The following is a 13,131-nucleotide window of genomic DNA, read 5'->3' as shown; positions in this document are numbered from 1 at the left end:
TGCACTCCAGTCTGGGCGACAGAGTGAGACTCCAACTCAAAAAAAAAAAAAGAAAAAGAGGAAGGGAGGAGTATCCCCTGATTTTCTGGTTGTAAAAATTAGAACTTTTATTGACTTAGTGATTTTTCAATTTTCAAAGTTACTTCATTCACTGGATTTATTTCTTAAAAAATCCTATGAGGTAGAATAACTGTCCCCCTTTATAAAGAGGAAGAAACCATCCAGGCACAGTGGCTCATGCCTATAATCCCAGAATTGGGAAGTCAATGTGGGAGAATTGCTTTAGCCTAGGAGTTCAACGCCAGTTTAGGCAACATAGTGAGACCTTGTCTCCACAAAAAATTTAAAAAATTAGCCAGGCATGGTGGTACTCTGGAAGCTGAGGCAGGAGGATCACCTGAGCTCAAGCGGGCAAAGCTACAGTGAGCTATGATCGTGCCATTGCACTCCAGTCTGGGCAACAGAGTGAGACTCTGACTCAAAAATAAATAAATTCTAAAAATAAAAAATAGGAAGAAACTGAGCCTCTGAGTCTTGCCAGAAGTCACATAGCAAATTAGAGGCAGAATTAGGAACACATTTCTCTCTCTTAGCTCTCTCCTGGTCTAAGCCTCTTAGTGTTAGAATTCTGTTTTTTATGTTTGGATAAATTTAAAATTTGATACTGAATTTCCAGCATTTAAATATCAGTATCTTAGACAAGGTGGCAAGGTGGGGGTGGGGCGGAGAAAATATCAGTCAGAAAAGTCTTGTGGCATCGGTGAGGGAGCAGTCCGTTAGAGCAGCAGGACACTGTCCCTGTTAGGAATGTCAGTTGGTCCCTGAAGTGTCCATGTGAGTGGGTATGGCTTCTTGGGGAGCCTACCCAGTGAAGACCTGACCCTGGAGCATTCTCTTCCCCTCAGCCCCGTCTCTGTCCAGTATGCCTCCATCACACCTGTCCCACTCCCATCCTTCCTCAATGTGAGGCACAGGCGTGATGCGTTAGGGTTGCTGGATTACTAGAGGAGAGGCTTTTTGTTCATTTGAATAAAAATCAGCATTTAGTCAGATTAATAGCTGATTTTTAAAAATATCCTTTAGACCACAAGTCTAATCCCTGTCTTTTAGATCCCTGTATGTGTCAAAAATTTATTACATAAACTATAATTTAATGAGTATGATCTGATACCTTTTCAGATCTACAAAGACATTCCTGGAAATAAAGACTCATCCTTTCAAACCCTTAAAAAACTGTTTAAGTTACCTCATCAATAAGGGTACCTGATCTCAAACCAGGTGAAGTGGGGACCAAAAGTGAGGCCCAAACGTTGCCTACACAATGACCATTTGCATACCTAACCCTGAATTGTACCTCACATCTTGAAAAACAAACATATAAACAAATGTTTAGGTTGTACACCAAACAATAAGCAAAGTTGTCTCCAGTCTGTAAGAGGCTGGACACCAGTGACTGAAAATGGATGATGTTCTTCCTTCCTGCTTGCAGCTTTACAGGGCATCAGCCTTGTTTGAAACAATCCGACACGAGGCACAGCTGAGCACCGACTACAAACTCTCCCTTTTTGACCTGCAGACGTCATCCTACCAAGCCTTGCAGCGAGTGCTTGTTAGCCTAGGTGAGAGCATCTGGGGATTCCATTTAAGTGTGTGTACGCATACTATCTGTGTGTTCAAGTTGTTTAGTGACTTCTGTGAGTAAATATGATTTGTTTTCACAACAGATTAAGCCACACTGCAATCAGCCATTGAATTTTTATTCCTTTATTTAATCAATATTAGCTGAGCACCTACTATGAGGGGGAACCCCCCAAAACTAGAATTAGTTTTTGGAGGGTGGGCCCCTTGTAATACAGGCTTCCCCTGCTAGGTGAGTGTTCTAGGAACCCATCGGCATCAGTGTGTGTATGCGTTTTGTTGTCGTGAGAGGCTGCATCTGGCTTCAGTGCATTTTTTTGGAGATTCTTTCAGTATGTTTGCCCATTTCATAATGGGTGATTAATAAGCACACATGCCCACACCATGCTGAGTGTTCATCAGTTTTTGACCAAAAATGGCATGACCTCCATGCCCCATTCTCCCTATTCACCCAATCTCGCCCCAGGCAACTTTTTTTTTTTTTTTTTTTTTTTTTGTCTCCCTGGATGAAAAAAGTTCTCAGAGGGAAACGATTTTGCTGATGTGGAAGAGGTGAAACAAAAAATGGCAGAAGCACTAAAAGGCATCAAAATTGACCAAGTTCAAAAACTGTTTTGGACAGAGGAAAAAGCATCTCAATAGGTGTACCGCATCAAACAGAGAATACTTTGAAGGTGACTGAAGTTTAAACATGTAAGAATAAATACACAATTTTTTAATACATAAATTCTGGGGTCTTTTGAGTCCCACCTTGTATGTGCTGAATGCCAGCCCTGGGTATTATGGTGAAGAAGTCCGGTTCCTGACTTCAAGAAGCTCTTGGCTGTTGAGAGATCTGTCAGTAAGTCCAGTACACTGTTAACTGGCACTGTAGGACAGTGTAAATTCAGATGCTGTTGTAACAGTTGCTTGGCTGGCAGATCCAGGAGCTAGAAGAGGTGTCCCCAAGATAGGGATGCTTGAGCCAGGTGTGCCCTCTCAGGTTCCCTCTCATCAGTAACACCTGGTTCAAGCATCTGACTAAGGCACCTAGCCTCTTCTCTGTTTCCTCAGCCACACGTCTTTCAATGTTGCTATCTAATAAATGTCTTTACCATCTGGGTCTGCCTCCTAGGCTGTGAGGCAGTTAGTGATCATTCTCCCAAGCCTGTGTGCTTAGGATTCTTCCCTCACCTGGGCCTTAACTATTGCAGTCAGCCTCTTCCAGCTCTCCTGTCACCTGCTACTTCCCAGGAGATGTTTATTGGAACTAACAAAATCTTTGAAGGTAGATGTTAAGCTTTTTTGGGAACCTTTTCTTTGCTGTGTATATGCAAGTACTCAAGTTTCCTCTTGAAAAATGTGTCTATTAAATGTGCTCATTGCCTGGGATTTCAATTTATTATCTGTTATAATCACAGTGTTAAGTCTGTCAGCACTTTGGGGCCGATTTTCCAATGTGCACACAAATTGTTCCTGCTGTTCCAGTTAATAACTTAATAGAACAAAAGGAGACATTTGCATACACATATAAATCTCTACTTTCTACGGTTACCCGAACTATAGGAAGCCCAGCATCCTTGAAGTGCTGTTGGAGCTGCCGCATCCGGTCTCCTGCTTCCACCTGTTCTCCTTGACCCCTAGTTCTAGTGACTCTTTTGGTTTATATTTATTGCACAAGTAAATCCTCTGCATTGCATTCCTTCAGCACGTATAAACAATCCTCACTTGAAAGTATGTTGCTTTACATTTTTTGTACTTTGATATTGGTGCATTAACTTTTAACCTAGATTATTGACTAGTTTCTTGGAAGAAATGGGGTTAGAAGTTGGGTTGAAAGACTGAGGAAATGCTTGAAATAGTAAAGCAATTTTAAAGAAATAGAGACCTCAGAGGTAAATCCTTTGCCCCTGAATGGACTGAAATATCAGCTCTCATAATAGTAATACTACCTGTTACACATGTGATGCTTTCAGTAATGCCTCCCCAGCATCTCTACATGTAGTGCCTAATTTAGTCTTTACAATAGCCCTTTGAGACAGGCAGGACAATTATTACAGTCCTTCTTTTTGAGACTTGGTCTGTGAAAGGGGAAAGGGCACACCCAGAAAAGGACTGGCATGTGTAAAGGGTATAAATTGGGGTGGAAATGAAGAGACACGGCTGGGCAATGTGGTGCATAGAAGGGCTGCATCAAGCAGAGAGATGCTCAGGAAACATGTCCTGGAGATCTCATCAGAATCTAAGTGGAGCAAGGAATTGAGAGTAACCAGAGTGCCAAGCATCAGGTCCAGAAAGCCATGTGAATAGGATGTGAAGTGTCAGAAGCCAGGTCAGGGAGCAACGCAGGATGTGAAGCAGAGAATGGACAGGGCTGAGGACAAATACACTGAATTAGATCAGCTCTCTTGTAGCGCTGGCTGCAAGGTAGGTGAAGGCCCAATGGCTTGGGTAGTGTAGAATCAGTCATGTTGAATCTAAACATGTGGAGTTTTATGATAGTGGACCCAACACCCACTATCTAATGCAGGGAGTTGAGTTGGAGTAGTGCAACTGAGCTTCTGTCTCACATTGGAGAGCGGAGGCTGTAAGGTTTCTGCCCAGGATCTGATAACTGTAACTGACAGCCCTCTCTAAGTACACACACTCACTGTGGATTCCTCAGCCCATCCCTTTGTCTCCTAGGCCATCATGATGAAGCCCTGGCTGTGGCAGAAAGAGGACGGACAAGGGCATTTGCTGATCTTCTGGTGGAACGACAGACAGGACAACAGGACTCCGACCCCTACTCCCCAGTCACTATTGATCAGATCTTAGAGATGGTCAATGGCCAGAGGGGGCTAGTGCTTTACTATTCCCTGGCTGCGGGCTACCTGTATAGCTGGCTGCTTGCTCCTGGGGCAGGTAAGATCTCTTTCTGTGGAAACAGTCAATTAAAAGACTAGACCTGTGGAAGTCTAATGAATAGAGATTGAAGAGGTATCTTATCATAGATCAGACTAAGGAGCTGATGTTGGATTTTAGCAAAACCTCAGCCACGGTAGATATTCCATGGTGGGGCATTCCATTAGTAAGACAGCCCAGCTTTCTCATTCCCCCAAGAAATCAGTACTCCTCACTGGTGAGTGTGGAAGCATTTATCAAGGAAAACTAAGAGCCAGAGGATTAATTTCACCAGCAGCCCTGTTTGTAGGCAGCTGTTGTTCATTAGCTAATAAAGCGATGACTGCAAATCCTAACAAATTCCTTCTAAATATGGTTTAATAATTGTGACCCTTTGTCATGGCAAAGTTAAAAAGACTAAAGTGATAATAGCAACTCTATCATGGGATGTAAATAAATCTTATGCTTGAAATGTCTGAGTTTAACAAAACCCATTTTTAACCGGCTCTGTTGTAAATCTATTTCAGAAGTAAAAATCCCCTTTGATTAAATCAGCATTGAATGTTCAGGCTGTAACAGTTTCACTAAATACAGAAACACTAATTAGCTGTTAGGGCCATATTTTTTGCATAATAAAATGCTGATGGCTTTACCATGTTGGAGACATACCAGATCCAATTAGAGTTTATTGACTGGGGAAGTGAATCTTATAATTGGGAATCTTGACAAATGGACTCCTTGAATATCTGTAAGCCAGTTTCAAAAACTTTAACTGCCAGGGAGGATTGACAAGATTTTCTTGATTATGTCTATGTCCCTTTGATTTAAAAATAATAATAATAATGGCTAGATGACTGTTCCCAGATGCTTTTTGTGTTCTAAGCATTTGTGCCGATACATTCTATGCGTCAACATTATTTTTTATAATCTTTTCCCTTTAATTCCGTGTTACTTATGAGCTTTCCACAAAGAGCATTCTTTCCTCTGACCTTTTTTTATGCTAAAGGTTTTAAGTTGTGATTTTCATAGTGACTTGATGAATGAATGTTGGCCGTATGGAATCCGTGTGATCCCAGCTCCCTAAGTGGCACAAATACTCCTGGGGACAAGGTTGATAACTGGGAGGTATCAAGCTCTTTCTGTCTGTGGTTGTTACATCCCGGGGACATGATTTGACAGGTGGTATATCCAAATCCCTGTAATAATGAGCCATGTATAATGAGGGTTCTATTGCTTCTTTTTCCATTCCTTTTTGCTCTTAATGAGGCTCTGAAGCTTTCACTAGGGGCTTTAATCCAATCAGAGAGGACCAGCATTTTCCAGGGATGACACACCTCATTACCATTTGAGAATATGTCCTATTTATTGCCAGAAAAACCACTGTGGATTGCCTCAGTTTCATGCAGCCATCATTTTTGCTCCTTTAAGCCATTAATGACTTTTGACCAGTTAGTCATATTTAAAAATGGTTTAAAATGTTTTATCTGTGCTTTATACTGCATGTTTATTATAATTTGCTTTTGCGAAATGAAAGATCTTTTGTAATACAATTTCTACTTGGCTAATTAATTATATTTTTGTTTGGGATTTCGGTTTCTGCAGTATACCTTGGCATATTCATGTACTAGTCCTGAAAAGAGATCTTCCCTAGTAGATGTTATAAGAAGCATCTGTTTTGAAATACACATGAAGTAGTCTTTATTCCAGGAGCTTCTGAAAATACCATGAAAAGCACAAGCTGCATCTTGAATTCCCTAGTTTCAAGCACCAAGCCTCATGGTAAAAGTTGTTAAAAGGGTGCTTACCAAAATAGAGAAAGCCCTCCCCAAACCTTGGATTTCATGATTTCTTCACATGTTTTGCAGGATGGTATGCTTGTCAAAGAAGTCACACACCATCAACATTCCTGTCCCCTGCCTTCAGCTTTCCCTTCCCCAACTCCAATCATGTATAATGTTGGCTGTGTTTGTCTTGCTTCAGGAATTCTGAAGTTTCACGAACACTACCTGGGTGATAACATGGTGGAAAACTCTGGTGACTTCCAGACCGGCAGCAGTGCAACGCTTCCAACAGCGACCAGCTCCACCCTAGAGCAGCATATTGCCAGTGTCCGGGAGGCTCTAGGGGTGGAGTCTTACTATTCAAGGTAGGTAGTAAAACATTCCCAAGCCCATTAGTATATAAATCTCAAGTTTATTATTATTATTATTATTATTATTATTATTATTATTTGCAAACATCCTATTTGAGCTAATAGAAGAAATCTTTTGGAATTCACACGTTTGAGTTCAGTCTATTCACAGTTGCTACAGCAGAAACAAATATGTGTTTCTGGAGTGTAAGCCCCTTAGTGGTCTGCCTTTATTCTTTTTAGTAATTTCTCTTCAGATGGAGAAGGGCCTCATCAGAGATGCCCATTCTCTAAGCAGCATTTGTAAGCTGTTTAAACATAAACATAACTTTGAATTTAACATACAAGCCAAGTATAACTGAGATTCTTTTTGGTTATGAACACATTGTAATGTTTATATTATAGCTGAATGTCTATTGGAGAGAGAAATTGAGCATCAGTGACAGGATATGTGCACAGATCTGTGCACTGGGGAGCTGAAGTGAAGGGAGTTGAACTCCCAAATATGAAGAACAAAGCATAAGTTTATGAAAACATTTTATCATAATGAGTATTTTACATAGGGAAAATAATTTCTACAAACACCCTGCTTCTGGGGAAAATCAAAAGAAGAGGGTACCTGAGAGCTGGGTTGTAACCACATTTCCTAGTCACCTCAGTTCTCCATCCAGTGATGTACAAGTGTCTAGAAGACCCACGTGTCAGGGAAGCTGCTGTGCTAGCTGGTGTCAGACCCCAATAACATCTGCTTGTCTCCTGAATAATTTCATATATAATCATAAAAATCCTGACAAGGTATCTATGATTTCTTTAGAGATGTTTCATCCAGACTCCTGAGTGTGGTGGTTATAATTAGCAACTGGACTGATCTTTGGATAATTTTATGTCAAGACTGGAAGGGGCTGTAGTGGTCATCTAGTCCAGACTCTTTATTGAACAGAAGTCAGCACTAAAATAGGACCTGCTGACAGCCAAGTTAGTGTGAGAGCCAGGATCAAAACTATCTAGGTCTCACCCAGACTTCCAGGCCAGGCCAATGCTTGTTATGGTTTTAATTTTCAAAATTACTGTCATATTTTGAGAAATTAGCCAAAGCATGTAAGAATGTCATTTCTAGCTTCTGTTTTAAGTATGAACAGGCTTTAGCAACATACTCACACTTTCATCTTATTTCTCCTATGACTGCTATGCATCCTGAATATCTGTGTCCGTAACCCCAGGCAATGGTTTGGCAGTTACAATTGGTTGACAGTGTGGAACTCTCAAGAATTTAGAAGTAAAGCTGCCCTCTAGAATTTACATTATAAATAGCCATAACTAGGATAGATTAGAGATATACAAACCTTGAAGCAGACAGAAAGACAGTTGGGCCTGTGTGAGTAGACTGTAACCTGACCAAGGTGTTGCGTATTCAAGGAAGAGTTAGAGAGGAATGGTTGGCCAGCAGTAGAAACACAGAAAAGGGAGAATAAGGAGGGCAAACACTAGCAGTGCCTATTTCTGATATTGGCTTGGGGTCTCAAAGTCCCATCATCAAGGCTGATCCTATGGTGGACAACAGTCATCATACTCTCTTATCCCTCCTGTCCCCGGTATGTGAGTGCTCACTCTGCATAAGGTACTATGCTGGAGATTGGGGATCATGTTGAACAAGGCAGACAGCTCTTCTCTCATGGAACTGATAGCAAACTCTGGAAACCTTCCAAGTTTGAAAACCTGATTGATGTTGCTAACATGCCCAAAGAGGCTTTGCCTCTTGGGAACACATTTTCATTAACTGAGCTGAAAGAGAGTTGTCTAAACCAGAATGCCAGTTTGGGGTTTTTTTGTTGTTGTTTTTTTCCCTTTTTTTAAAGAATACCAGCTTTTATGTACATTTTCTCCCTGCAAGTAGGTGTTCATGAGAAACCAAATAAGATTAGGAAGGTTGACAAGAAGCATGGGACCAGAACAAGGGAAGGCAGGAGGACCATCTAGGTCTTCTCCACCAATGGTTACTGAGGCCTATGTCTACTGCCTGGGCATCCTTTTAGCAGTTCGCTGCATCCTTCTGAGCTCAGCTGAAGTATCTCCTCCTCAAAGACGTCTCTATAACTCCTGCTATAGGTTTCCCTATCCATCTCTGCTTATAGATTCTCATTATACCTTGCATTTTCACTTAAATAAAATATTTTATGACTGGGCGTGGCAGTTCAAGCCTGTAATCCAGCACTTTGGGGGGCCGAGGTGAGAGGGTTGCCTGAGCCCGCGGGTTTGAGACTAGCCTGGGCAACATGGTGAGACCTTGTTTCTACAATAAAATGAAAAAATTAGCTGGGTGTGGTAGACTGTGCCCGCAGTTCTGGCTACTTGGAAGGCTGAGGCAGAAGGATCACTGGAGCCCAGCGGGTGGATGCTGGGGTGGCCATGATCTTGCCACTGCACTCCAGCCTGGGTGTGGGAGTGAGACTCTGACTTAAAAAAATAAAACATAAAAAATAAAATATTGTATATACTCTGTTGTTTGCTATTTTTCAGTTCCATGAGAGCAGGGCTATGTCAGCCTTGTTCATCATGATCCCCAACCTCCAGCATAGTCCCTTCTGCAGAGTGAGAACTCATATACCAGGGGCAGGAGGGATAAGAGATCACAATGACTGATGTCTACCACGGTGTCAGCCTTGATGATGGGACTTCAAGATCCTAAGTCAGTGTCAGAAATAGGCACTGCCAGAGTCTGCCCTGCTTTCTCTCCCTTTTTTGTGTTTGTACTGCTGGCCAACCAAGATCATGAGGGTGCCTGCCATGTACAGCACCTGCCATTTGCAACCTCTGCACACACAAAGGTGGTTTCTGTGTACTCTCTTCCTTATGACAATGTGGGGACCACACTCAGGTCATCTCAGTCTAAACCAAACACTCACAGGGCTCAGCCTTCTGCACTTAAGTGAAAATATAGATTCCACTTAATCCTGGTTTTCAGGTATTTAGATTAAAATTCACCGTAAGAAGGAAGGGGATTACCTTTTGACTCATTCTTCCTAGCCCTCCTCCTCATTAGGCACCATGGTTTAACTCCAAACACTTGTACCTAAGCAGTTCTTTTATACCATACTAGAGGTTGAATAATTCTGTTTCCAATTACCTTTTGAATTGAAGACTGTCTTTGGGTATAGTTCATCTTGTCATCAGTGGCAGGGAGAGAGGAAGGACTGTAATGTGCTTGTGTTCTGCCATGTGAACCTTTCCTCTGCCCCACAGAAAGCTGACAGGTCATAATATGTCCTTAGGATCTCTAGCAGGCTATGTGGCTTGATGCTCAGCATCACTTTGTTGGGGTGACCTCAGTGACTTAGATCCTCATCTTAGACTGCCAGAAATAAGATCTTTCTGGCTGCATTAGAGTAATCTTATTAGAGATTTGTTCATATTTGTGAGCTTAAATTCAAGTTCTTGATTATGATATTAAAATTGAACACTTTGCATCCTCTTTGGAAGACAGTGTGGCAATTTCTGAAAGAACAAGAAATTGAACTTCCATTTGACCCAGCAATCCCCCTATTGGGAATATACCTGGAGGAGCTCAAATCATCTACAAAAAAGATACCTGCACACACATGTTTGTTGCAGCTGTATTCACAATAGCAAAAACATGGAACCAACCATGCTGCCCATCAAAACTGGACTGGATTTTTTAAAATGTGGTACAAGCTGGGCTTGGTTGCTCAGCCTGTAATCCCAGCATTTTGAGAGGCTGAGGTAAGTGGATTGCCTGAGCCAGCGGGTTCGACACCCGCCTGGGCAACTTGGCAAGACCTCATCTCTACAATAAAATCAAAAATTATCTGGGCGTGGTAGTACATACCTGTAGTTCCAGCTACTCGGAAGGTGGAGGCAGAAGGATCGTCGGAGTCCAGCAGGCCGAGGCTGCAGTGGCCGGGAGCGGCCACTGCACTCCAGTCTGGGTGACAGAGTGAGACTCCAACTCAAAAAAAAATGTGGTTACATATACACTATGGAATATTACACAGCCATAAATAAGGACAAACATATGGACTTTGCAGCAACTTGGATGAATTTAGAGTCTATCATGGGGGTTCCGGTAAGATGGCGATGGCATAGGTGAATTTGTGAGACTCTCCGAACATGAGTTCCCAAAAAGACTCTTACTTTTCTTCCTGCAGCCCACTGCCATCCATACTGGTACGAGGCCCGGGGACCTTTGATCCCACGCAGGGCCAGAGATTGCGGCCCCTGGCTGCGGCTGCTCTACTATATGTGACTCCCACCTGCTCAGGAGTCCTAGGTCTCAGCTCCCTCCCTGGCTACATTGTCTCACCCAGCACCAAACTGCCGGTCACCCAGGGAGGCTCTGGGCGCCTGCCTCTCAGAGATACTGGTCCCATTTCTGGCTGAAGTGCCCTTTGAGGCACCCAGGGCCACGACCTGACCTTTGGAGCTTTGGAGCTCTGGAGCCCTGGGCCCACCCTGGCTGAGGCACTCAGTATGCGACCTCAAGCTTGTGTAAGGGAACAGAACCCCCAACTTGTGTAAGGTGCTGATCAGAGGCTTCCAGCTCCAGAGGAGGGAACACCCGACCCTCTCCTCCACCCCAGCCTGCTGGTGACACCCCGGATCCAGCGCCCAGCTGTGCAGCTGATCCCGGTGCCTCTCACCCAGAGACCCAGATGAGCATCCCTAAAAGTGAAAGTGAAGCTACCAACTCCGCCATTCTCCAGGCAGATTTGCATCACCCCGCCCACCTATCAGAGCCTCCACCTCTGTTCCCACGGTGACGTCGTTAAATGGGACACAAAGCCCCTCCCCTACGCTGAACAGACTGAGACAACTAAGAGTCACAGACCTCCCAGGCAGCAGGCTAGCTGCCTGCAACAAAAACAAAGGGGAGAGGCTGGAGATCAGAGCTGAAGAGACTTTAGCCACTAAGGAAAGATTACAGAACTAGTCTGATCTCTTATTTTGACCTTTGGTTTTATCATTCTGACTGTATGTGTTGCTCACTATTATTTGCTTTCTAACTTACACTATCTGTTTCATGATCTTATTGGTCTGTCTCTGTGTAGCTACCAGTATTCTTTAGGGAATTTTTCTTCTGTGTTTTTTTTTTCACTTCTCTCCGGCCTTGTGTCTCTTTTTCAGTTAGTTGGTATGTATGTCTGTTTTCCCTCTCACTTTTCTCTCTTTCTAACTTCCTATTGACTCTCCCTTCCTCCATTATTTTCCTCTTTTGCACCTCCTTTTGCTCCAGGGACCCAAGGTACACCCCGCTGCACAGACAGATTGTAAGGCAGTAGGAAAAAAGTTCCAGTGTGCTCATACACCTCTTGGTGGATGCTGTAATCAGCATATAGATTCTGAATCACAGTTTCCCCCTCAATTAATCCTCAAAACTGCGAAAAGTACAGCCCACAGCCCACACTCCAACCTCAAAAGTGAACAAAGCCAGAGGACCCTCATAAGGAAGAACAGGAGATTATACAAGTGAAACAAAAGTAATCACACCTTCCCTGAAAAACAGAATTAAAGAAGGGGAGGGAAAGGGGGAGAGAGAGAAAAATCTACACAAATGAAGAAAAACCAAGAAGAATATGGCTCTCTCCCAGACCCCTGGGAGGGCAGACACTGAGAAATCTGACTTCGGAATGCAAACAATGAAGAGCCCCCAGAATGACTGGTCTCAAACTACAAACCTAGATATCAAGACATTGATGGAGAGATTAAAAAGAATTGAGAGTCAAGAAGAAACTAGAAAGGAGCTGATATCTGAGATAACAGTAATAAAGAATACTGTGAATGAAATAAATAACAAAACTGATAAGCATGGGAAGCAAAGTTACCCAAACAGAAGAATCTCAGGGCTTGAGGACCAAAATATAGAACTAACCCAAACTCTTTAAAACACAGAAAAAAAGCTCAAAAAGACAGAAACCTTCAAGAGATGAGCGATTACTTCAAGAGACCAAACCTAAGACTAATTGGCCTTCCTGAGGCAGAAAGAGAGACAGAGACCACACTGGAACAAACCTTCCATGAGATCATTCAAGAAAACTTCCCTTATCTAATCAATGATGCAAAATTCAAGCACAAGAGATTCAGAGAAGCCCTGCAAGACAACAAATGAGAAGACCAACTCCTAGACACATAATAATTTGCCTAAACAAAGTAGGCATGAAAGAAAAAAATCCTAAAGGCAGTAAGAGAAAAAGGCCAGATCACCTACCATGGAAAACCAAATAGAATAGCAGCAGATTTATCTACAGAAACCCTGCAGGCTAGGAGAGCTTGAAGCCCTATCTTCAAAGTCCTAAAAGATAAACAATTACCAAGAATAACCTACCCAGCCAGATTAAGCTTCATTAGTGAGGGAGAATTAAAATATTTCCCAGATATCCAATCCCTAAGAACTTATGCTGCCACCATACCACCTCTACATGAAACATTTAAGAAAGTACTAAACACAGAAGAAAAGGGGAAAAAAGAACAATGTTCTTCACAAGAGT

At 42.6% G+C, this 13,131-nt stretch overlaps 1 protein-coding gene across 1 annotated transcript in view; it reads left to right on the top strand.

Moving 5' to 3' along the window:
* LOC103252509 (tetratricopeptide repeat protein 28-like) overlaps positions 1–6,646 on the top strand; it is a gene marked incomplete at its 3' end in the record, with an annotated part of 19,804 nt that extends 13,158 nt beyond the window's left edge. Inside the window, exons 6-8 of the mRNA XM_021709131.1 lie at positions 1,490–1,619; positions 4,303–4,521; positions 6,481–6,646. Of these exons, the coding sequence (XP_021564806.1) occupies positions 1,490–1,619; positions 4,303–4,521; positions 6,481–6,646 (515 nt within the window). The remainder of the gene's footprint in view (positions 1–1,489; positions 1,620–4,302; positions 4,522–6,480) is intronic.
* Positions 6,647–13,131: the final 6,485 nt, after the last annotated feature.

Source organism: Carlito syrichta, unplaced genomic scaffold, assembly GCF_000164805.1.
Source record: "Carlito syrichta isolate Samal-C Ts95f unplaced genomic scaffold, Tarsius_syrichta-2.0.1 Scaffold165398, whole genome shotgun sequence".
NCBI lineage: Eukaryota > Metazoa > Chordata > Mammalia > Primates > Tarsiidae > Carlito > Carlito syrichta.
The sequence above is the reverse complement of the archived record's forward strand: the minus strand, read 5'-3'. Positions and strand labels throughout refer to the sequence as shown.